Raw genomic sequence first — 23,560 nt, 5'->3', positions numbered from 1 at the left:
GTTGTGTTTTATCTTTTGAAAACATGCTAATCTTATATCACATTATCAGATTAATTCTGAGCCCCCCAAACCATAAATGCTTAAGCAATATCTTCTTCAAGTTGCAAGAGTTAGGAGTCTAAACATTTGTCTGAATAAAAACAAAAATTATTTTTACCTTGATACGTCAAACTTTCTATCATTTTGTAAACTCATACAGAAATATTATATAGTCTGTTCCCCTTATATAGACAGTGCACAACTAGTCATTTATACTTGCTAACATTCCTTAATCTGTTGGAGAATAATTTTTTTCATAGCACTGATTTTTCCATAGATATGACTATATGTATATACATATATCTCTGTGTGTGTATGTATGTATATATGTATATAATTCTTATCTCAGGTGAGACACACTCTTTTGTTCCAATCATATGAGGCAAAGATGGTAGGATCATGTTTGCACATATGTGGGAAATAATTTCTGGTTGATTATACACCAAAGAATTATCAGTGTTGACCTTCAGGGAGTGAAAATGTGATGAGAAACTTGAAGAGATTTTTCTGTTCATAAGAAATTTTTCTGTTAGTAAGATTGTGCCTTGCGTGAACTTTTACTCTGAACATGCTTTGTTTGGGGAATTAAAAAAACTTTAAAAAATCGTTTTACTTGGGGAAAATAAAAGACTTGATTTAAACAAGAAAATGAAAATTGTCCATAAACATTTAAAACTGTTTACATACATGTGTATATGCATGTCTTGTTCACCATTGTAGCCTTTTGGTCTAAGAACAGTGCCTAAGAAATAATGAGAATTTGGCAAATATATTTTGAATGAATGAATGGATACTATTATATAAATTTGGTTTTAATGTAAATATGGTGCTGCTTTTCTAAATTGATATTGTATTATAAGATTTCTACTGCAAAAATATTCTGAAAGTTTTCTTGATTGGTTTTATCATATTCCATCACATGGAAGTAACAATTCTGTCAAAAGCATATAGTTGAATTCTGGGTTTTTTATCCATTTTGCCAATCTAGTTCTTTTGATTGGGGAATTTCATTCACTTACATTTAAAGTAATTACTGATAAGGATGACTGACTATTGCCATATTGTTAATTGATTCCTTGATGTCACAGCTTTTGTGTCCCTCAGTTCATCCCTTACTGCCTTCTTCTGTGTTTAGTTGATTTTTTGTAGTGATATGTTTTGATTTTCTTTTCGTTTCCTTTTGGGAATATTCTGTAGATAATTTCTTTGTGATTACCATGGGGATTACATATAACATTCCAAATTATAACACTTCATTTGAAACTAATAACAACTTAACTTCATTCACATACAAAACCCTACTGTTTTCCGGTTCCCTTGCACCTTCCTATATTATGTTATTGATTTCACAAACTATATCTTTACATATTATCTACCCATTAACATAGATTTATAGTTATTTTTTATGCTTTTGTGGTTTCCATACAGTGAAAGAATAAAAAGTGAAGTTATGAACCAAAATTATAACAATACTGTTTTTATATTTGTCTTTGTATCTATCTTTATTAAAGAACTTTATACTTTTATATTTAAGTTACTCTCTAATATCTTTTCATTTCACCTTAACTCCTTTTAGCATTTCTTGTAGGGAAGGTCTAAGGATAAAGAACTCCCTCGGTGTTGTTTTTTTTTTAAATCTGAGAATGTCCTAATTTCTCCCTCATTTTTAAAAAACTATTTAATTTATATTGGAGTATAGCTGATTAACAATGTTGTGATAGTTTCATGTGCACACTGAAGCAACTCAGCCATACATATTCTCCCTCTATTTTTTTTTTTGGTACGCGGTCCTCTCACTGCTGTGGCCTCTCCCGTTGCGGAGCACAGGCTCCGGACGCGCAGGCCCAGCGGCCATGGCTCACGGGCCCAGCCGCTCAGCGGCATGTGGGATCTTCCCGGAGCGGGGCACGAAACCGCATCCCCTGCATCGGCAGGCAGACTCTCAACCACTGTGCCACCAGGGAAGCCCTCTCCCTCATTTTTGACGGACAATTTTGCTAGATATAGAATTTTTGGTTGACAGTTTTTTTCTTTATCACTTTAAATATATAATCTCACTGCCTTCTGGTCTTCAGTCCACTGGTAATCTTATTAAGAATTTCACCTAATGAGTCACTTTTCTCTTGCTGCTTTTAAGATGCTCTCTTTGTCATCTGTAGTTTGATTGTAATGTCTCTCTGTGGGTGTCTGGGTTTTCCTACTTGGAGTTCATTGAGCCTCTTGTATTTGTCTCTCCATGCCTTTCCTCAAATTTGAGAAGTTTTTAGCCATTATTACTTCAGATAAGTTCTATGCTCCATTTTCTCTCTTTTTTCTCCTTCTGATAGTCCCATAATGTGTATATTGGTCTATCTGATTGTGCCCCATAAGTTTCTTAGGCTCTGTTCATTCTTCTTCTTGTATTTTTCTTTTTGTTCTTCTGACTCATTAATTTTAGATGACTTGTCTTCAAGTGTACTGATTCTTTCTTCTGCCTACTCTGTCTACTGTTAAGTCCCTTTGTGAAGATTTCAGTTCAGTTATTGTATTTCTCAGCTTCAGAATTTCTGTTTGGATCTTTTTGTAATTTGCATCTCTTTGTTGATATTCTCATTTTGTGCATATATTATTTTCCTGATTTGCTTTAGTTCTTTGAGTTTTCCTTTAGCGCTTTCAGTGTATTTAAGACAGTCATTTAAAAATCTTTGTCGGGGGGCTTCCCTGGTGGTGCAGTGGTTGAGAATCTGCCTGCCAATGCAGGGGACACGGGTTCGAGCCCTGGTCTGGGAAGATCCCACATGCCACGGAGCAACTAGGCCCATGAGCCACAACTACTGAGCCTGCACGTCTGGAGCTTGTACTCCGCAACAAGAGACGCCACGACAGTGAGAGGCCCATGCACCGCGATGAAGAGTGGTCCCTGCTCGCCGCAACTAGAGAAAGCCCACGCACAGAAACGAAGACCCAACACAGCCAGAAATAAATAAATAAATAAATAAATAAATAAAATTAAAAACAAAAAATCTTTGTCTAGTAACTGCAGCCTATGTCTCTTTAGGGTCAGTTCCTAGAGATTCAAGTTGTTACTTCGAATAGGCTGCTTCTCTTTTTCTTTGTAGACCTTGTGATCTGTTGTTAAAAATTGGATATTTAAAAAAAATAGCCTCCTCTCTCAGTCTTTGCAGCCTGGCTCCATGCAGGGAAAGACCTTCAATATATAATCTGCTCAGTATTAAAACTTAAGGTCTTCCCTGGCATGTGTCTTTCCTGGTGCTGTCCATGTGCTTTTTCTTTTTTTTTTGTTTTTCTAGTTTTGGCTGCTGTTTAAAGTTTTAATTTTCTTAAAAGTCTCCTTAGGGGGCTTCCCTCGTGGCGCAGTGGTTGAGAGTCTGCCTGCCGATGCAGGGGACATGGGTTCGTGCCCTGGTCCAGGAAGATCCCGCATGCCATGAAGCAGCTGGGCCCGTGAGCCATGGCCACTGAGCCTGCGCATCCGGAGCCTGTGCTCTGCAACGGGAGAGGCCACAACAGTGAGAGGCACGTGTACCGCAAAAAAAAAAAAAAAAAAGTCTGCTGCTTCTGGGGGACTTAAATATTTTATTCTTTTTTGTCTATAGTCTCTAATCCCTAGGTAACCACAGATCTACAGTTTCCACACACTCTGACATTTGCCACTGTTTTAAGATACCTCCAATATGCCATCATACCCATCTGAGCTCCAAGTCAGTCAAGACAGAAACCAGTGCCTAAGGCTGCCTCCAGACTAGCCAGAATGTTGCCCACAAGTTTCAGTCTTTTTCATCTATCCCAGGGGAGGGGCTGGGAATTGGGTGGCTTCCTCTGACTACGCTGTACCGCATCAGAGAGCAGGTGGTGCAAGAATAAGCGAAATCACCACAAAATTTCTTACCATTTTAGTTATGACTTTTTATTGTTTGGGCATTTGCTGGTTGCTGTGGATTTGTGACTCTTTTCTAAATTCCTACAAAGCCATCTTAGTCTATTGTTGTTTACTTGATGTTTTTGTGAGGGAAAAAGGCCCTGGAGCTTCCAAGACTGACTTCTTGCACCTCTAGAGTTACCTTAATTTAAAAAATAATTTCCTCAAATATTTAGGAATTAAATTATCCTCTTTTGTTGTAATAACAATAACAGCAGTAATTTTATTGAGCACCTACTATATTCCAGGCACTGTTATACACACTTGACCTTTTAACATAATTAATTTGAACTTTACTACAGTCTAGGTAGTATTATTATACCCTTTTCATAGGTGAGAAAACTAAGGCACAGAGAGTAACCTACTGTCCATGTGGAACTAAGACAGACACATGGGGAATAAAATTGTAAGTCTTCAATAAGTAACATGAAGGCTCTTCACGGTTTTATGTGACTTAAGACGAGGGGGTTACAGTAGACCCGAAGAAGTTGGCTGGATCACACCTCTCCCCAACTTCTCTTGGCACTATAAATGCTTTAAAATGGGATCTCAGACCTTGAGCTACACTCACAGTGGAATGTGACTGTGGTAGTGGATTGGCCAAATTAGTACCCCTTTCCTTTGAATCAGGAAATAACATGTAGCATATGATCCTAACCAGGAAGGCAAGAGAGGTCCAAACCCAGCCCTGTGGTGGGTGAATAATCAAGGGGATGAAGTGAAGTGGAGTTTCAGAGAGATGACAGACTTAACCCGTCGTGCAGCCAACGTCTTCACACAGACCTGTGGCCTCCAGGAGGGAGACCATCTAGCCTTGATTCTGCCTCGAGTGCCTGAGTGGTGGCTGGTGATCGTGGCCTGCATCCGAACAGGTCAGTGACCCAAGCAGACCTTTGGGCTCACCTAGAGCCAGTTTGTCCTGAAATATTAGGTGCTTTCTCTTCCCCCCAATTTTTCTTCTTCACAGTCTTTCTTTTTCTCAGACTCAACTCAAATATTATTTTACTCCTTCTCATCCACTCTCTCCCTTATACTCACACCCTCTCAAACACAATGTCATAATTCTCTCTCTCTCTCTCTCTCTCTCTCTCACACACACACACACACACACACACACACACACACACACTTTCTCTTACACGGTCTCAGATATACTTGCTTCTTTATAAGATTCATCAATTGTTAACGTTTTGCCATTTTGGAGCCCTCTCTCCCAGTGAGTCATTTAAGAATCAGTTGCAGACACTGTGACACCCATAAACACCAGGTAAACACTGCAGCATGCATCTGCTAAGATCCAAGACATTTCCTTCACATAACCACAATAGAGTTATCACACAAGAAGTTTAACACTGATGCAATAGAGTTACCTGATATACATCCATCGTCAAAATTCCTCGATTGTCCCAATAATGTCCTTTATAGCATTTATTTGGTTTAAATCAAAAATCCAATGCATTGCATTTAGTTGTTATATCTCCCCCGTCTCCTTTAATCTAGAATGTTTCTCTACGTTCTACACCGTCTACATGACGATGACAGTTTTGAAGCGTCTAACCCAGTTGTTTTGCAGAAGGTCCATCAAAATGTGTATCTCTGACTCCTTCTTCATGATTATCTTCAGGTTAGACATTTTTAGCCCAGGTACTAGAAGGGCAATATCGTGTCTTCCTGGTGCATCACATTGGCGATATATAAAGTTGGTTTGCCCTAATATCATTGATATTGTTTTATCACTTTAGAAAGGTAGTATCCACCTTTGTAGAGGTACCTTTTCCTTTTGTAGTTAGTAAGTAATCTGTCGTATAATATTTATGGGACTGTGTGAATATCCTGTTCCCCAGCTGTCTTTCACTTTATGGTTTGAGAATCCACGGACAATTCTTGACTGAATTGAATATTTAATGGTGGTCTTTTATTAGGATTTTCTATTTATATCATTCCCTCTACATTTATCAGTTGGCATTCTTCTATAGAGATTTTCCTTTCCCTTTTCATTGCTTATCTATGCATTAATTTATATAATCAGTATGGGACTCATGGATTCTTTTTCGAATCACTTCAGTTGTTCTATAATGCATGCTCATACAACAATATGTCGTGCTCTTGGTCCCATATTCTCTGTCTCATGTTTTCTCACAAATAGTTGATTAATCCATCAAGATCAAGAATTAACAGCAGTGGCTGAGGGAGTATAGAGAAGCCATGCCATCTGTATAGTGAAGAGATGGTCCATGAGAAACCCAAGACATGACTTGAGACCTCTGGGATAAGAAGAATTAAAGAGGAGTAGAAGCAAAGGATGGAAATTCCAAGAATGGTCATAGCACATGGAAATGCTTAGAGTCAGGAGTAGCCTATATGAAGAACGGTCATCTTGAAATAGAGAATAGAGTTGTGCGAGAGAGAGATGGAGCGTGAGCAGTGCACTCAAACTCAGGATGGGGAGTGTGGTGTTTTCCTGGAGACAGGGTCCAGGTGTTAGTGGGGAGAAGAAATGTGGAGGGGAAAAAGTCAGTGCTCTGTGGAACTAAGCAGGCTAATAATACGGAAGGTGGGTAGTAGGAAGATTCAGGACAGGGCATCTGGTGGAGAAATTAGAATGCAATAGGGGCACACAAGACTTGAGCTAATTGTTGGTGACGGAAGATGGAAGGGAAAGTACAAAAGTTCAAAGGACATTGCAGTTAACTTTGGGTATGACGAACGAAGGAAAGAGAGGAAATTCAAGATGACACAAGGAATGATGACAACAGATGACAAGAGATTCACGATGACAGAGAAGGAAGTGAGAGGAGAAAAATGGGGGCAGGGAGGCAGAGTCAGGGACACTGTCCTACTTGTATCTTTCCCAGATCCTGTGTAAATTTGTATGGAGAAGGACTCACCTGTCTACTGGCTAGATCCATTTAGAGTAGAAATTATTAGGGCAGACTTTTCAGATTTTAATGTGCATAGAAATCCCTTGGAGATCTTGTTAAAATGCAGATTCTGATTCAGTAAGTTTGGGAGGGGGTGAGATTCTGTGTCTTAGGGGGTGTTGATGCTGTGGACCATCCTTTGCATACCAAGAAGTTAGGGGATGTCTGTGCAGATAAACCAGGTCTGACAGCCAAGGTTGTGAGGCTGTGAAAGAGATACCAGAACAGGCAGTTTCTTTCTCATCCCTAGGGATCGTCTTCATGCCAGGGACTACCCAGTTGAAGGCCAAGGACATTCTCTACCGACTACAAGTGTCTAAAGCCAAGGGCATCGTGACCACAGATACCCTTGCCCCAGAGGTGGATTCTGTGGCTTCTGAGTGTCCTGCTCTGAAAACCAAGCTCCTGGTGTCTGACCATAGCCGTAAAGGGTGGCTGGACTTCCGATCACTGATTAGGTGAGTTTCTGATGAATGTGCTTTCTGAGGAATGGCAGGAGAAAGCCACTCACTGCCAAGTGCTGGTACAGAAGCAGCCAGTGGGAGGAAGCTCACCAGGTCTGAGCTTCTCTTCACAGCTATGTCACTGATTTGCTGTGCAACCTTGGGCTAGTTCCTTCTCCTCTCTTGGCTGCAATTGTTTTATGTATAAAATGGGGAAATTGAACTTCTATGGCTCTCTCTAAAATATACTCACCCCTGTGCAAAGGAGATGTGTAAAGTCGGAGGGTTATTGTGTTGCATGTTCCTTGTAGGTGGGGAATCTGAATATTATTTTTATGTAAATAATTAGCAATTAAAGAAGTTGAACAAAAGGTTCAGATGAATTTTTAAGGTGAAACATGGTACTGAGGAAAAAATGACAGGCAGCTTTGGGAGCAAACACTTTCCATGTCCTAGGGGGTGGGTGTCTATAGGGACGCCTTGAAGGAAAAGTTAGGGAAGTGCTGAAGGTAAGAAAGACCCCTCCACCTCCAAAACGCTGATTCTGCAAGTCTTCAGGCATTTTTCATATCACACACAAACCATGCTGGATTTGTTTTCTTGAAGTACTTCCACAGTTTTTTTTTTTGTTTTTTTTTTTTTTTTTTTTTTTTTTGCGGTACGCGGGCCTCTCACTGCTGTGGCCTCTCCCGTTGCGGAGCACAGGCTCCGGACACGCAGGCTCAGTGGCCATGGCTCACGGGCCTAGCTGCTCCGCGGCATGTGGGATCTTCCCGGACCGGGGCACGAACCCATGTCCCCTGCATCGGCAGGCGGACTCTTAACCACTGCGCCACCAGGGAAGCCCTTTCCACAGTTTTTAAAGCTCTTTGCTTCAACCCCCAAGGGCAAATATGACAGTGAAATCACATCTTATGCTAGATTCTAAAGTCAGAGAATTAGATTAAAATAGCTTAAACAAAGAATACTCGTTAAAACTCGTCGCAATTGCTCAGACTCAGTATGGTATCATTTCTCCACAAGAGCCAGGGCTCCCTCCAGCACTGGGGTTACTTGCAGCCTCCCTGACTGAGTACTATAGGAAGCTTGCATTTACAATTGTAATAGACCCAAGAAAGAGACTCTCAGCCAAGGAGAAGCTCCCCAAGAACCGAGGCAGATGGAGGGAGCTACGGATTCTACCTTCCACCTCCAGCTCATGCTAGAGCAGATGTACATATATATGTTCCTTACACTGTCATTCTCCCTAGCTTTCTCTTTCCCATCCTTCAACACCAAGTTTATGAGGTTGAATTCCCATGAAGCTAGTCTGTGTAAAATACAAGGTTAGCGGCGTGACTAAAAGCATAGTATATGGATCACACTGTCTGAGTTTGAATCCTGGCTCCGCAACTTGCTGGCTATATGTCTTCAGGTAAGTTACCTAACCTCTCTGAGCCTCAGTTCCCTCATCTACAAAATGGGCATAAAAGCAGTACTTGCCTCTTAGGGTTGCTCTGAAGATTGAATGAGTTCTTATTTGTAGATCATTTAGAGCATTGTCTGGAATCATTGGAAATACTATTTCAATGTTTATTAAAATATAAAGTAATCCATCATATTTTCCCCACTTTTTAAAATGAAGAAATGTCAGTCCACCTATCCAAGTCACCCATAAACTTTGTTTGGTGCCTAATACTGGGAGTTGCAAACCCCAGTTTTCTGACTCCAAGACTCACATTGCTTCTCTTGCTTCCCCAGAGGATGGAAAAACAGGAAACATGACTTCTGTCCTTTTGTATTGAATCCCTTTGCAGATCAGAATCCCCAGTTCACACCTGTATTAAGTCAAAGACCCTGGACCCAATGGCCATCTTCTTCACCAGTGGGACCACAGGCTTCCCCAAGATGGCAAAGCACAGCCATGGACTTGCTTTGCGATCCATCTTCCCTTCATGGTAGGAGAGAGGGCACCAGCTTAGAAGCTGGGCCACGGATCTGGGGTGAAGTGTGTATGTATATTTGTACGTGTATGTGCTGGGCAAAGAACTCCTGGTGGAATTGACCCCGTGCTGTTTATGCTTTCTGCTCTCTTTGGTTCAGACCCCTAAGGGTGTGAGAAGTATAGACTGACAGAGGCATCTGAATGACAAAGGAGGCACATCTGGGTCCTGCCTGAGCACCTTCACAGGAGGCATGGAGGAGATGTGGGTGGAAAAAGCAGGCATTCTGCAAACCACACAAATGACAAGCCCCTGTGTCCCTGTCAGTAGTTCCAGGGTTTGGTGGAGAAAGATAAAATACTCCAGCAATGTGACCTTACGTGACAGGTCCTCTCCTCTCCTTGATTGTGGACAAATCCGGCATAGAGTTTCCCAGTCGTGAACTGTTAGGGAAAAATAATACCTGGAACTAAGCCACTCCAAGCCACTGCCCTAACCTGGAACAAACATAGAGGCTGAAGCTGGGTTAACCATTTAATCAATTTTAAACCAAACTCTTCTCCCTTCTCTCCATCCCCCAACTGGTAATATTCAAACCAGACCACGTTCTATATACTTTGTACCTTATTAACCAGACCAGGGGGACAGAGAAGGCTTTTTGTAGATAGTTGGTATCTGTGCTAATGATAACAACTGAGTAGCAAAATCCTGGAGGAATGCGGGTGGAGAGAACGGAAGGATAGTATAGTAGTCAGAATAGTATCTGAGGCTAACTGTATTTTGGAGTTAGCAGGAAATTACTGCAGCTGAAGACATCTGATGTCCTCTGGTGCCCGTCAGACACAGGCTGGATTCTGGCTTTTGGAGGGTCCCTGCTTGAACCATGGACAGCAGGGTCTACAGTCTTTGTCCATCATCTGCCCCAGTTTGACCCCAAGGTCATTGTACAGGTAAGAAGACAAACCTTTCGATATCAACAAACTCCCGGAAAAAACTCATTTCGAGTTCAAAAACTGGATCCAACTGAGAAAATACTTTATTAGCAAAGAAGCCTCTTAGCATAATATAACCCTGGCTCTGGGTTTCTCAAAGTGTGAAGCACTGAATCAGTCATCGTATCAGAATTACATCAAGAGGTAACTGAAGAAAACACATATTCCAAACCTCTCCCTAGACCTATGGACCTGGGAACCAGAATATACGTTTTGAGAAATGAAAGCAAACAGAACAGCTCAGGTCTCCTGGATCCTGGATCCTGGCTCTACCAGGGCCAGGTGCTGGTGTGTGGATGTTGTATTTGTGTGGCTACTCAACTGAATGACATTTAGAAGCAAAGGCCTTGGAATATGACAGACCTAGTTTCGTGTCCCATGATTGACCTTTATTAGTGGTTTACTTAGCAAGCTGAGCTTCAGTTTCCTTATCTGTAAAATGAGAGTCTTAATGGTTACTATTCCACAAAATTGTTGGGAATCTTAATGAGATGACATAGGAAAGGTGTGTAAAGTGCTAGCCCTGAGACGAGCCCAGAGAGAACACTCAGTAAGTGGTAGCAGTTGCTGTTATGCATACACCATGATAATAACCGAGGTCACCTGCGTGAACTCCTTCAACGTATTTCTCTTCACTTAAACCTTGTCTTTGTGTCTCCGCTCACGCCCCTGCTTCCTGTCTCAGAGGCAGACCTGCCCCTTCACCTCTCAACGTCCAGCTCCCTCCCGACACCTGCTGCCGATCCTGTTCTTTTCCCTGCCCTTGTGTTGGGAGCCCCTCTCTATTAATCTTTAACTCATTAAACCTTTTCTCCTGTATTTGCAATCTCTCACTTTTCATTGACTCTACTCCCTCAGTCCATAAACATATTCAAAGTTCCTCATCCTAAGAACACCTGCCCTTCACCCTGGTACACCTCGGACCAGCCCCGTCTCTCCTCCCTTAAGGTCAGATTGCTCCACAGAACATTCTCCACTTGCTACAGCTACCGCCTGTTCCCCCAGCTCACCCCTAACACCGTAGTCATCCAAGGCTCTGCCCTCAACTTTCCCTCCCCTCTAAGCAGCTTCCTTTACTTCCATTTCTCCAGCAGGTACATCCACTCAGGTGGCTCTCAAAACTGTCCAGTCTTCTCTCTCCAGGCTAGTTTCTGCCTGTTTTTCTGCTGGTTGGTTAAGTTCATCTGCTCATCCCTCCAGCACCTGAAACTGTACCTCCCACTTCTCATTCCCTGCCCCTATGTCAACATCTGCCTCTCCGTCATTATTTTCTGCCTGCATCCTGCCAGTCTCTGAGGCATAGAACTGCACGAACCACAATGAACCACCTCTCTCCTTCCCCCACCAGGTCTAATTCTCCTTCCCCTACAAGGGGTGTCCCCACAGTCTCAGTGTATTTTAAGCTGGAATTATTTCAAAGAACTGAGTCTACAAATTTACCCCAAACCCTGCATTTGAAAGTTCAGTTGTTTAATTTACATTACAATTATTACTTTCGTGAATTTTTAAAAATAAACTTTTTAAATTACTTGGTTTCAGTCTCTCCTATTGAAGATGAGAGATAGTGACTAAAACGAAAAATGTTAAATTAAAAATTTACCATTCAAATTCACAAAACAAAACTTTCCCTTCATTCCCTCCCTACCCATCCCCTGAACTTAGACTTTCTTGTGTTGCTCCGATAGTACCTGACACACGCCATGTACGGAATTCATGCTCAATTTAGGTATACTGAAAGAATTAGCAGATGAATAAATGGGCTGTCCTAGAGGAGAGGGCAGAATTAAAATGCTAATAACAAATCTATGTTGTAAATCTTAATTGCAAAAATAAAATTTTTTCTCTCCTAACTTTCTAGACTTTATTCAAATACCCTGTTACCCAATGCTTTGCTGCGCCCTCTGTGTTTCGAATGATTCTGCAGCAGAGTTCCGCCAGGTATGGTCGACGTGGCTGCGGTCGGTAACGGGAATCTTCGGGTAGGATTTTAAGTAATCTGATGCACTGTGGTCTGACTGATTTTAGCTATGGTGCGTTGAGGATACTGTGTGTGTGGGTGGGGGGGGGGTAAATGTTGGTGGTGATATTCAGCAGCTAGTCTAATTGGTTCTTTCAACAGGATTCAGGGAACCAAATGAAACACTCAGTGAGCCTTGCAACATTGTGGGGTTTTTTTTTTGTAAACATTTTTGTTGTCAAGTAAACATACAGAAAACTATATAAGATATACATTTACAGATTAATGAATTGTTGAAAATAAAACAGCTATGTAACTGCTCACCGAAGGCCCAAAAATAGAACATGGCCAGTGTCCCCAGAGACCTCCTCATGCCCCTCCATCTCCACTAAAGGAATCTACTATTTTGGCTTTTATGGTGTTCATTTCCTTATTTTCCCTCATAGTTTACACAGGAAATATCCCTAAACAAATTATTCTACTTTACTTGCTTTTGAGCTTCATGTAATCGTACATTATTCCGTAATATCTGCTTCTTTTTTCAACATTATGTTTCTAAGAAGTGTCCGTGTTGTTAAATAATGCTGGAGCTAATTTTCATTGCTGTATAACATTACATTTTATGAAAGTAGCACATTTTTAATCAGTTCTATTATTGGGCATTTGGGTAGTTTTCAGTTTGGGACTGTTGATGATTAATGCTGCACTGAATTTTTGAACATGTACATAAACACGTAAACACACATTGCTGTAGATCTTCTCTAGGGGAGGAATTGCTAGGTCACACTGACATTGCACCCTACTACCTTATTTTCCAAAGTATTGAACCAAGGTATGCTCCCCCTAGCAGGGTAGGAGAATTCCCATTGTTCCACATCTCTGGCAATATTTGTTTTTTTTCAAGTTTTAATTTTTGCCAATCTGATGGGTATGTAGTATCACACTGTAATTTTATTTTTGCATTTCCCCATGTTTGTGGATTAATTTTTAGCTCACCTGAAATCTGCTTTTTGAACCTTATGGTTGTTTATGTATCTTTTAGCGTTTCTGAAATTGATATGGCTACTTCAGAATCAGAGCTAACATGTTTTAGACATAAAAGAGTTAAAATATCAAGGAGTTCAATTTATGAAGATAACTGAAATACAGCTTGATTTTATTCATGAACCCTCAATCTGACAGAATTATGTTTCCAGCTGTATTTCTAAGCTCATATTATAGCTACTTGTTGCAACGTTCTTGAGATGGTGAACAAACCCCATACAAATTCAACCGGGGCATGAATATTGACTCTATTGGAGACTCTGCCCATTTTATGTACTTTGGATAAAGCTCAAGAAGAATGAGGAACATACCCTCAATGAAGCCAGCCCTGCTGTCCATCACTACAGGCTCCATATATATGAGGAGAGGTTGACGAGGGATTCTGCCACCTCCCTCATCCCTACGAGCTGGCTCAGCTCAGCCCCGTGCAAAGTGGTACTAAGACCCCAATCACTTCTACCCATTTCCTTCAGGGAATCCATCATTATTTTGTGATGGTTTTTGTATTATTTATGGAAATCTTCATGGGGAAAATAGATGAGAGGATTTACATCGTACAACGTACCTAGCAAACTACTGCAAATATTCACAGCAGACTTTTCTGTTCTCTCCCAAATTCCTGCTGTCAGAGGTGTTACCTGTGATCCTTCTTCTCTCCACTTACATGAACCCCGGTCTTCCTTGATGTCCCGAGCAATTCATTTCCAACCCCTAATTTGCGTTCTCCAGCCAGAAACACAAAAGGCCTTCAGTTCACATAAGCCCACTCTTCCCAGAAGGCGGTACAGTTCTGTTACCATCCTAGCATATCCTTGGGGTCTTATCCCTCAGCCCTTATGGTTTATAAAAATAACCCTCTTAGCCACATAGAATACTTAGAATGTGTTCCAAGCACACTTTTCTCCCTCTTATTACATCAACATCCATATTCAATCCTGATCTCCCTGATTTAACCCATTAGCCTCACCGCCACCACCACCTACCCCTGCCAGATGAGTTAACAGGTACCAACAGGAAATGACTTCCACTTGGACTTGACCACCAGGAAAATGCCCAGAAGGCAAGTAAGAAAGCGAAGAAGCAGAAGGATGAATGATCCAGATGACAATGCTCTGAGCTCTCCCTGGGCCTGGGGCAGAGCACCCAAGCCCAGTCTGCGGAGGCTCTGTTGACACCTTGCCTTCCCCTCAGCCTCAGGTTCCCCACCCTGGAGCACTGCTGTACTGGTGGGGAGGCCCTGCTGCCCGAGGAGCAAGAACTGTGGAGAAGACAGACAGGCGTTCTGCTCTACCAGGCCTATGGACAGTCAGAAACGGTAGGTGAATGGTCCCTCTGGGCCAGTCAGGATGTGCTCGTCCACTGAGCCCGCAGATGAGCTGAATCCTGCTATGAGTGTGTGCGGAGCACACAGCATTGCTCAAAGCCAACGGGAGGCTCCAGAGCTCTAGGCTTATTTGTCCAAATAAATATGCAGAAAAGACACTTGCAGCTCATCAACTTGTCAAAAGACCAATGTGCTGAAAACTATTGGACAAAAACCTAGAAAGGGGTCTAAAGACATGGTGCCACTATACCTGTGATAATTAGTTATAATTAAGGGAGCCCAGGAGGGGCACTGGCATAGAAGGCGCTCTCCAGAGACATGGAAGCCAGCACTGCAAGTCCTGTCCACTTCACTGTCCCTTCCTAGGCAGCAACCACAGGAGCAGGCCGGAGGTAGCCCCGGAAGTTCACTAGTTCATTTCTGGGTGTTTATGAGGAGAGCACACAGCTTTGATGGTGAGAAACTAGCAGGAGGAGAGATCTTCTATATACACGCCACACACACACACACACACACAGTGTGATCCCAAAGAGGATCACTGACCAGTCAGGTGGGCAGGGCATTCAAAGAATCATGCATGTCTTGAATCTCAAGGACTTTATCCATGATAGTATGGGCAGGTATCTCACTTCTAACACATTTTCAATGCATTTCCAATGCTGGGCAGAGCCACTTTCCCCTACTTCCCTATCATCCCTTTAGCTGACAGAGGTATGATTGTCTTCTCAGGGCCTGTAGCAAAATAGCCGTTTCAGTCCCAATTGACATACTTGTCTGACATTATTTTGCATAAATAAATAAATAAATAATCAGTTATTGGGTCTGCTTCCAGTCTTGAGAAATGTTAAGACTCTAGATCTGTCCTTGCTAGCTCACAGTTTGCATTCAGACAAGAAGGGTGAGGTTAGAACTACATGCTACACCCATGACACTAGTCCCTTTACATCAACTATTCATAACAACAGAATACTCCCCGATACCCGGATGGTGCTTTATTTCTCCAAACATTTTCACAGCTATCCACTCATTTCTGTGACATTTTCCACGTGCCTGTAGTGTAAGCAGTGACATTGCAGAGGGGAAAGTACTTCCTCTCTCAGGAGCTCTGACCCCAGTTCACATCTCAGCCTTGCCAGTTATAGGCTTCGAGACTGTAGGCATATCACTGAATCTTGCAGAGTCTAGCTTCCCCATCTCCAAAATGGAAATATGCCAGTCTTGCAAGGTTATGATAAGGTAAATGAAAGAAAGTATACAAAGCTGTGTTCGCAGTGTCTAACCCCTATTGCAGCTATGGTTGTCACTGTTGTTTTTAGGTAGGTATTGTGTTTAGATGCTGGGGGTGCAGAGATGGATGGGACAGTCTCTATTCTCTGAATGCTCATTATCTACTGAGGGAAACAGACAAGCAACAATAGAAGTGTGGGGAAAAATACCACAGAAAGAGAATCTCCCAACTTCCTTTTATTAGGGCCTGAATGATAGCTAGTAGTAGTTGTTTACTGAATACTTGGTGTGTGCCTGGCACACACTCACAAGGACTCTAAACGATAATGTTATAATTACCCCCCTTTGACAGAGGAGGAGATCAAGGGGGATTACTTGGTACATAGCTAGTGAGTGGTGGAGTCAGGATTCAAACCTTGGTCTCTGTGTGTGAAGCGCTTAACCTTAGGAAAGTGATAATTTCGAGAACCATGAAGAAGGAATAAGGTTCATCAGGAAGACGTGGGGGTAGGGGAACAACGTGAACAATCTGAATAACCTCAGCACAGCTCTGAGAAGCAGTCGAGGCAGCTACAAGTAAACGGTCGTTACATACACTCACGGCCCTCCCCGGCAAAGGGACACATGTCTGGCATACAGTGCGCACTCCGCACCCTACGTTACATGCCCACGGCCCTGGGCTCACTCCTCTGCTTCTTCATGGCCTCTCCCACTGGACTCTGTAGCCCCAGCACCAGGCTCAGGTCCAGCCCATGTCAGGTGCAGTGAATGTCTGCTGACTAGAGTGGGGTCGATGCCTTCTAGCTTCCCCATGAGGGCTCTTTGCACAGCATCAAATGACATCTGTGAGCAAGATTGCTGTGTTTGATTCTTGCTGCTTTGTGATTAGCCTGGACTCTTGGCCAACCCCAGTTCTCTTCTTTGCGAACAGGGAACAACTTGTGGCACTCTCCGGGGCATGAAGATCAAGCCGGGTTCCTTGGGGAAGGCCATCCCACCCTACGACATTCAGGTCTGGTGGTAAAGACATTGGCAGACATTAGTGCTCGGCTAGGGTTGGACCATTGTGTGACACGAGGTGACAGAACAGGTCATGCCTCCCGGTTGCCCTTCCTCTTCTCCGCCTACTTTTCCTCCAGTTTCCTGGGGAGTTTTCAGTTGAGAACTGCAATGTCCTGGGCGTGAGTGCAGCTTGCCAGGACAGCCAGAGGCCTCATGCACCGAGCCTGGGAAAGAATACTTGCAGTAGCACAGGCGGCTCTCTCCACTGCGGGTGGCTTTAGTTTTTCCTGATCCGTGTTCTCACTTGAAGACACATTTGTGATGTCTATATATGCATGAAACAAATGGACCCATGACTTGGGTTTTACCATTTGCTGATTTCAAAGACTTTGACAGTTTTATTCTATTTTCTGACAGGGCTCCTCTACCACAACCTCCTCCCCCAATAACCCCCACTGTGTCACATGAATGAGCCAGGCAGTGTTTGGGTGGGGCAGGAGTGTTGGGGATCCCTGCAGGGTGGGATTCACAGGTCTCTTGCTCCAGATCATTGATGACAAGGGCAACATCCTGCCGCCCAACACTGAAGGAAACATTGGCATCAGGATCAAGCCCACCAGGCCCATAGGCGTCTTCATGGGCTACGAGGTAAGGACACACCATCTGCCCCCACACGGCCCAAGAATCCTTGCAGGGAGCTGTGTAGGTGAAAAGGGACTGGACTCAACTCTGCATCTTGAGACTTCTTCCTTCTTCCTTTATTCACTCCAAGTCAATGAAACCTGTTCTAATTAATCTCAAAGCTCATAGTGTGTTCCCACATCCCTTTCTGTCATAACCCATCTGGCACTTATGGGCTGACTGTTGGGGTAGAAAACAGCCTGGCTTCAGAACCACCAGACTTGGGGTCCAGTGATGTCTGTGGTTAAGAATGCTGGCTTTGACTGGGTTCACATCATACCACCGCACTTACCAACAGGATGCAAACAAATCTATTATACTCGCTGAGCCTCCAGGGGCGCTATTATCCCCACTTTAAAGGAAGAAACTGCAGATTGGAAGCTTAACGTGTCTTTCCCATGTCAAATAAATGGCAGGCCTAGGATTCAAAGTGGTGTGTTTTGGACCCCAAACTCTAAATGAGAAATCCAGGGACTACAGAAACCTACAATAGAGTATAAGGAAACCTGCTGTAACTCTTCATCAGACAAACCCTAGCTAGCAGTGGCCACTAAGAGGAAATCCTCAGCTTCCAAGATGGACTGTAGAAGGGTAGACAGACCCTGAAATTGATCTCAGCCTCCATCTCCTTTCTACAAAGTCACAGCCACTGGTGTCACTGTTGTGCTCACACTGTGGCCTTGGGTGGGTGGGTGGGGCCCTGTCCCTCTGGTACTATTGTCCAGAAGCAATCATGCAAGCCTTAGCCTTAATTCTCAGTAGCACAGTGTAAAGGTTGGATAAAAGGGAAAATGAACACAGAGTAACAGGTATCTAGACCAGCAGTTCTTAATACTGCCTGCACGTTAGAATCATTTGAAGGGTTCTTTTTTTTAAAGTACTTGGATCCAACCACAGAGATTTTGGTTAAATTGAACTGGCGTGGTACAAAGCCATGACTTAAAAAAAATTGTACATATTTTATTTTGCAAAGTTGTCTTCACATATGGCCACACTGATTTCTTTCATTTCACACGTTCTCATGGCAATGAGACATGTCACTCTTCCATTGAGATTCATTGGCTTTTATTCTGTTCTTTTATTTTCTTTTTATTGAGGCATGACCTAAAACCCTGCTAATTAGGGTTTGTCTGATGAAGAGTTACAGCAGGTTTCCTTATACTCTATTGTAGGTTTATATATACATGTGATATAAAATTTACCCTTTTCACCATTCCTGAGCATACCGTTCAGTAGCACTGAGTAAAATTTACAATTGCACAACCGTCACCACCATGCGTCTGCAGACAATTTCCTCCATCCCCAGAAGCAATTCTGTTCCCATTTAACAATAGCTGCCTAGTCCCCATCTCACCGCATCTGGTAACCTCTAATGGTACTTTTTGTCTTTAAGAACTTGCCTATTTTCGTTACCTCATAAGTGGAATCATACAACATTTGACCTTTTGTGTCTGGCTTATTTCATTTAGCACCATGTTTTCAAGGTTCATCCATGTTTTAGCAAACTGTCATCTTTTGAGACTGAATAATATTCCATTGCATGTATATACCAAGTTTTGATGGACATTTGGGTTGTTTCCACCTTTTGGCCTTTGTGAATAATGCTGCTATGAACACTGATTGTGCAAGTAACTGTTTAGGTCCCTGCTTTCCCTTCTTTTGGTTATATACCCAGAAATGGAATTGCTAGATCATATGGTAATTCTCTTTAACTTTGTGAGGAATTGCCATACATGTTTTCCACATGCACAAGGCTTTTCATTTCCTCATATCCGTACACTCACTTGCTATTTTCAGTTTATTTTTAATAATGGCCATTCTAATGGGTTTGAAATGGTAACTCATTGCGGTTTTGATTGACATTTCTCTAATGACTAGCATCTTTTCATGTTCTTATTGGCCATTTGTATATCTTCGGAAAATTGTCTATTCAAGTTCTTTGCCCATTTTTAATTGGTTTGTTCATTTTTCTGTTGTTGTTGTTTCTAAGTTGTAAGAGTTCTTTATGTAGGCTGGATATCAATACCTTATCAGATATGCAAATTATATGCTTTGCAAATATTTTATCCCATTCAGTGGGTTGTCTTTTCACTTTCTTAATAGTATCCTATGACATACAGAGTTTTTAAATTTGGTGAAGAACATTTTATGTATTCAATATTTTTCTTTTGTTTCCTGTGCTTTTGATATCATATTCAAGAAATCATTGTGAAATCCAAGGCAAGATTTTCCTCTGTGTTTTCTTCCAAGAGTTTCATAAGCTCAGCTCTTACATTTAAGTTTTTGATCTATTTTGAATTAATTTTTGTGTATGATATAAGGTAACTTCATTCTTTTGCATTGGTCATCCACGTTTCCGAGCACCATTTGTTAAAAAGACTGTCTTTCCCACTGAATGGTCTTGGCACCCTTGCCTAAAATCAATTGACAGTATATGTGAGGGTTACTTTTTGGGTTCTCTATGCTCTTCCAGTGGTCTGTATGTCTCTTTTTATGAATGTATCACATTGTTTTGATTGCTATAGCTTTGAAGTAAGTTTCTGAAATCAGGAGTGTAAGTCCTCCAACTTTTTTCTCCTTTCTAAAGGTTGTGTTTGCATTTTGCGATCCCTTGAGATTTTATGTGAATTTTAGGATGGGTTTTTCTATGTCTGCAAAAAAACACCACTGAAATTTTGATAGACATTGCATTGAAGCTGTAGATAATGTTGGGCAGCATTGTCACCTTAATATTGTCTCAAATCAATGAATACGGGATGCTTTTCCATTTATTTATGTCTTCTTTCTCTTTTTCAGCAGTGATTTTTAACCTTCAGTGTACAAGTCTTTCACCTGCTATACTAAATTTATCCTTAGTATTGTATTCTTATTGATGTTTTTTCAGTTTTCTTTTTGGATTGTTAATTGTTAAAGTATAGAACTGCACCTTAAGTTTTGTGCATTGATTTTCTTTCCTATAACTTTGCTGAATTCCTTTATTAGCTCTAACAATTTGTGTGTGTGAGAGAAAGTTTTTTAGGGTTTTGTACATGTAAGATCATGTTATCTGTGAACAGATCTAGTTTTAATTCTGTTTCATTTTGGTGCCTCATTTCTTTTTCTTGCCTAATTGACCTGGGTAAACTTCCAATACTTCGTTTAGTAGAAAAGGTGAGATCAGGCTCTCCTGTCTTGTTCCTGATCTTAAGAGAAAATCTTTCAGTCCAGTGAGAATGATGTTAGCTATGCTTTTTTTTTTTAAATATATGGCCTTTGTCATGTTGAGGCTGTTTCCTTCTATTCCTAGTTTATTAAATAAACTGAGTGTTTTTATCATGAAAGGGTACTGAATTTTGTTAAATGCTTTCTCTGCATCAATTGAATAGATATGGGGTCCCCCAGCCCCCACTGTTATTCTATTAGTATGGTTCATTATATTGATTGATTTTCATATGTTGAACCAGGAATAAATCCCACTTGAACATGGTATATAATCCTTTTAATATGTTGCTGAATTCTGTTTGCTAGCATTTTGCTGAGAATTTTGCCCCAGTTATTCGTAAGGGTCTGTAGTGTTCTTTTCTTGTAGTATGTTTGTCTCAATTTGGTGTCAGAGTAATGCTGACCTCATAGATTGAGGTCCCTCCCCTTCAATTTTTTTGGAAGAGCTTGAGAATAATTGGTATTAATTTTTCTTTAAATGTTCGGAGTTTTCACCAATGAAGCCATCAGGTCTGGGGCTTTCTTTTCAGGGTGGAGAGGGATTGATTACTGATTCAATCTCCTTACTAGTTATAGGTCTATTCAGATTTTTTATTTCCTCATGATTCATTTTTGGTAGATTATGTGTTTCTAGAAATTTGCCTCTTTCATCTAGATTATCCAGTCTTTTGGTAATAATTGTTCATAGTGTTCTCTTATAAACTTTTCTTTTTTTGGAATGTAAAATTGCTAGTAGTATCTCCTCTTGCATTTCTGATTTTCATAATTTGAATCATCTCTTTTTTTCTTAATATAGCTAAAAATTTGTCAATTTTTGATCTTATCAAAGAACCAACTTTTGGCTTTATTTGTTCTCTCTATTGTTTTCCTATTCTCTATTTTATTATTCTTAAATCCAAACTTATTTCCTTCTTTTGCTAGCTTTGGATTTAGTTTGCTCTCCTCTTTCTTGTTACTTAAGGTGTTAAATTATTGACATTAGACTTTTTTTTTTCCTAATGTAGGTATTTAAAATTCCTAAGCAACACCGCTTTTGTTACAATCACAAGCTTTGGTATGTTGTAGTTTGGTTGTTATTTATCTCCATGTAATTTCCCCTGTGATTTCATTTTTGACTTATTGGTTGTTTAAGACTGTATTGCTTAATTTTCTACATATTTGTGAATTTCTCACTTTTCTTTTTGTTGTTAATTTTTAATTTCATTCTGTGTGATCAGATAAGATACCTTGTATGATTTCAATCTTCTAGAATGTACTAATCTTTGTTTTGTGGCATATTATGTGACCCATCCTGTAGAATGTTCCACGTACATTTGAGAAAAATGTGTGTTCTGTTGTTCTTAGGCAGGGTATTTTATATATCGGTCAGATCCAATTGGTGTGTAGTGTTAGTCAAGTCCTCCACTTCATTACTGACCTTCTTTCTGGTTGTTCTATCTATTATTGAAAGTAATATATTGAACTCTCCAAGTGTTATTGTAGAACTGTATATTTCTCCCTTCAATTCCATCAATGTTTATTTTATATAATTTGGAGTTTTGATTTCTCCCTTTAATTCTGTCTATGTTTGCATCATATATTTTGGCACTATGCTGTTAGGTGCATATATGTTTCTGAATGTTAGATAGTCTCAGTGAATTAATCTTTTTTTCAATATATAATGTCCATTTATTGTCACTTGTGCCAGTATTCAACTTCAAGTTTATTTTGTCTGATTTTATTAGATAGCCACCCTTTTGTCTCCTATTTGTAGGGAAGGTCTTTTTCCATCTTTTCAACCTACTTGTGTCTTTGAATCTGAAATGAGTCTCTTATAGACAGTGTAGAGTTGGATCATGTTTTATCATCTATTCTGCAAATCTCTGCCTTTGGATTGGAGAGTTTCACCCATTTACATTTAAAGTAATTATTGATAAGGAAAGACTTGCATATGCCATTTTGCTATTCATCTTCTGTATGTCTTAATGCTTTTTTGTCCCTCATTTCCTCCACTACTATCTTCTTTCTTGTTTAGTTGATACTTTGTAGTGACATATTTTGCTTCTCTTCTAATTTCCTTTAGTTTATATTCCTTAGATATTTTCTTCATGGTTGCTATGGGGATTACATATAACATCCTAAAATTATAACAATCTAATTTGTATTGATACCAAATTAACTTCAATTACATACAAAAGCTGTACTTCTAAGCATTATGGTGGTGTGAGACAATCCCTTTGTCTCTCTCCTTTAATCTACAACTAGTAAAACATCCATAACACAACACCGGTTCCTCTGCTCAACACACCAGGACACAAGAGAGATCTACACATCTGTAATCTGAAGGTAGATGGGTTGGAACACATAGAAGAGGCAGAACCAGTGCCCATGATACTGGCCTCCTGGCTATCATGGCTGAGCCACAGCCCCAGAGAATCCAGTAGCAGCAGCGAAGGTGACACACATGACTCTGGCTTCCAGCTGCAGCAGTGCCCATGGCCACAGAGAACTGGGCAGCAGTAGAAGTGAGCCCCATGACCCCAGTCCCTTCAGCCACAGACGCACATGAAACTCCAGACCCCTGCTTGTGGTGGTGGTGCCCATGAACATGACAACCTCTGACCCCAGCTTCTACCCCTCCCTCCAACTACCCCAACTGGGGCAGCAGTGGCTGCAACCTAGGCAACCCCAGACACAACGGAAGCTTCCACCATACCAGTGCTCCTGGTGGTGATGCCAGCAACAGAAGTGACACCAGCAACAGCAAGGCACCAGTGACCCCAGGGGCACAAGAAGAAATTATGAGGGCATGGGGCCACACCTTCCACAGAGACAATGGAAGATGGAAAATGCAGATTCTCAAATACCACAAGAGGCAGCTCTGGAAAGACGAACCAAAAACCTGGACA

General features: G+C 41.3%; 1 protein-coding gene across 1 annotated transcript in view; it reads left to right on the top strand.

Moving 5' to 3' along the window:
• LOC136134932 (acyl-coenzyme A synthetase ACSM1, mitochondrial-like) overlaps positions 1-23,560 on the top strand; it is a 42,432-nt gene that overhangs the window by 5,586 nt on the left and 13,286 nt on the right. Inside the window, exons 2-9 of the mRNA XM_065892721.1 lie at positions 4,620-4,830; positions 7,130-7,337; positions 9,119-9,259; positions 10,035-10,194; positions 12,095-12,174; positions 14,429-14,552; positions 16,720-16,800; positions 17,337-17,438. Coding sequence (XP_065748793.1) covers positions 4,620-4,830; positions 7,130-7,337; positions 9,119-9,259; positions 10,035-10,194; positions 12,095-12,174; positions 14,429-14,552; positions 16,720-16,800; positions 17,337-17,438 — 1,107 coding nt within the window. The remainder of the gene's footprint in view (positions 1-4,619; positions 4,831-7,129; positions 7,338-9,118; positions 9,260-10,034; positions 10,195-12,094; positions 12,175-14,428; positions 14,553-16,719; positions 16,801-17,336; positions 17,439-23,560) is intronic.

Source organism: Phocoena phocoena, chromosome 15, assembly GCF_963924675.1.
Source record: "Phocoena phocoena chromosome 15, mPhoPho1.1, whole genome shotgun sequence".
NCBI classification, from domain to species: Eukaryota; Metazoa; Chordata; class Mammalia; order Artiodactyla; family Phocoenidae; genus Phocoena; species Phocoena phocoena.
Note: the sequence above shows the minus strand (reverse complement) of the source record. Positions and strands in the feature narration are given on the sequence as shown.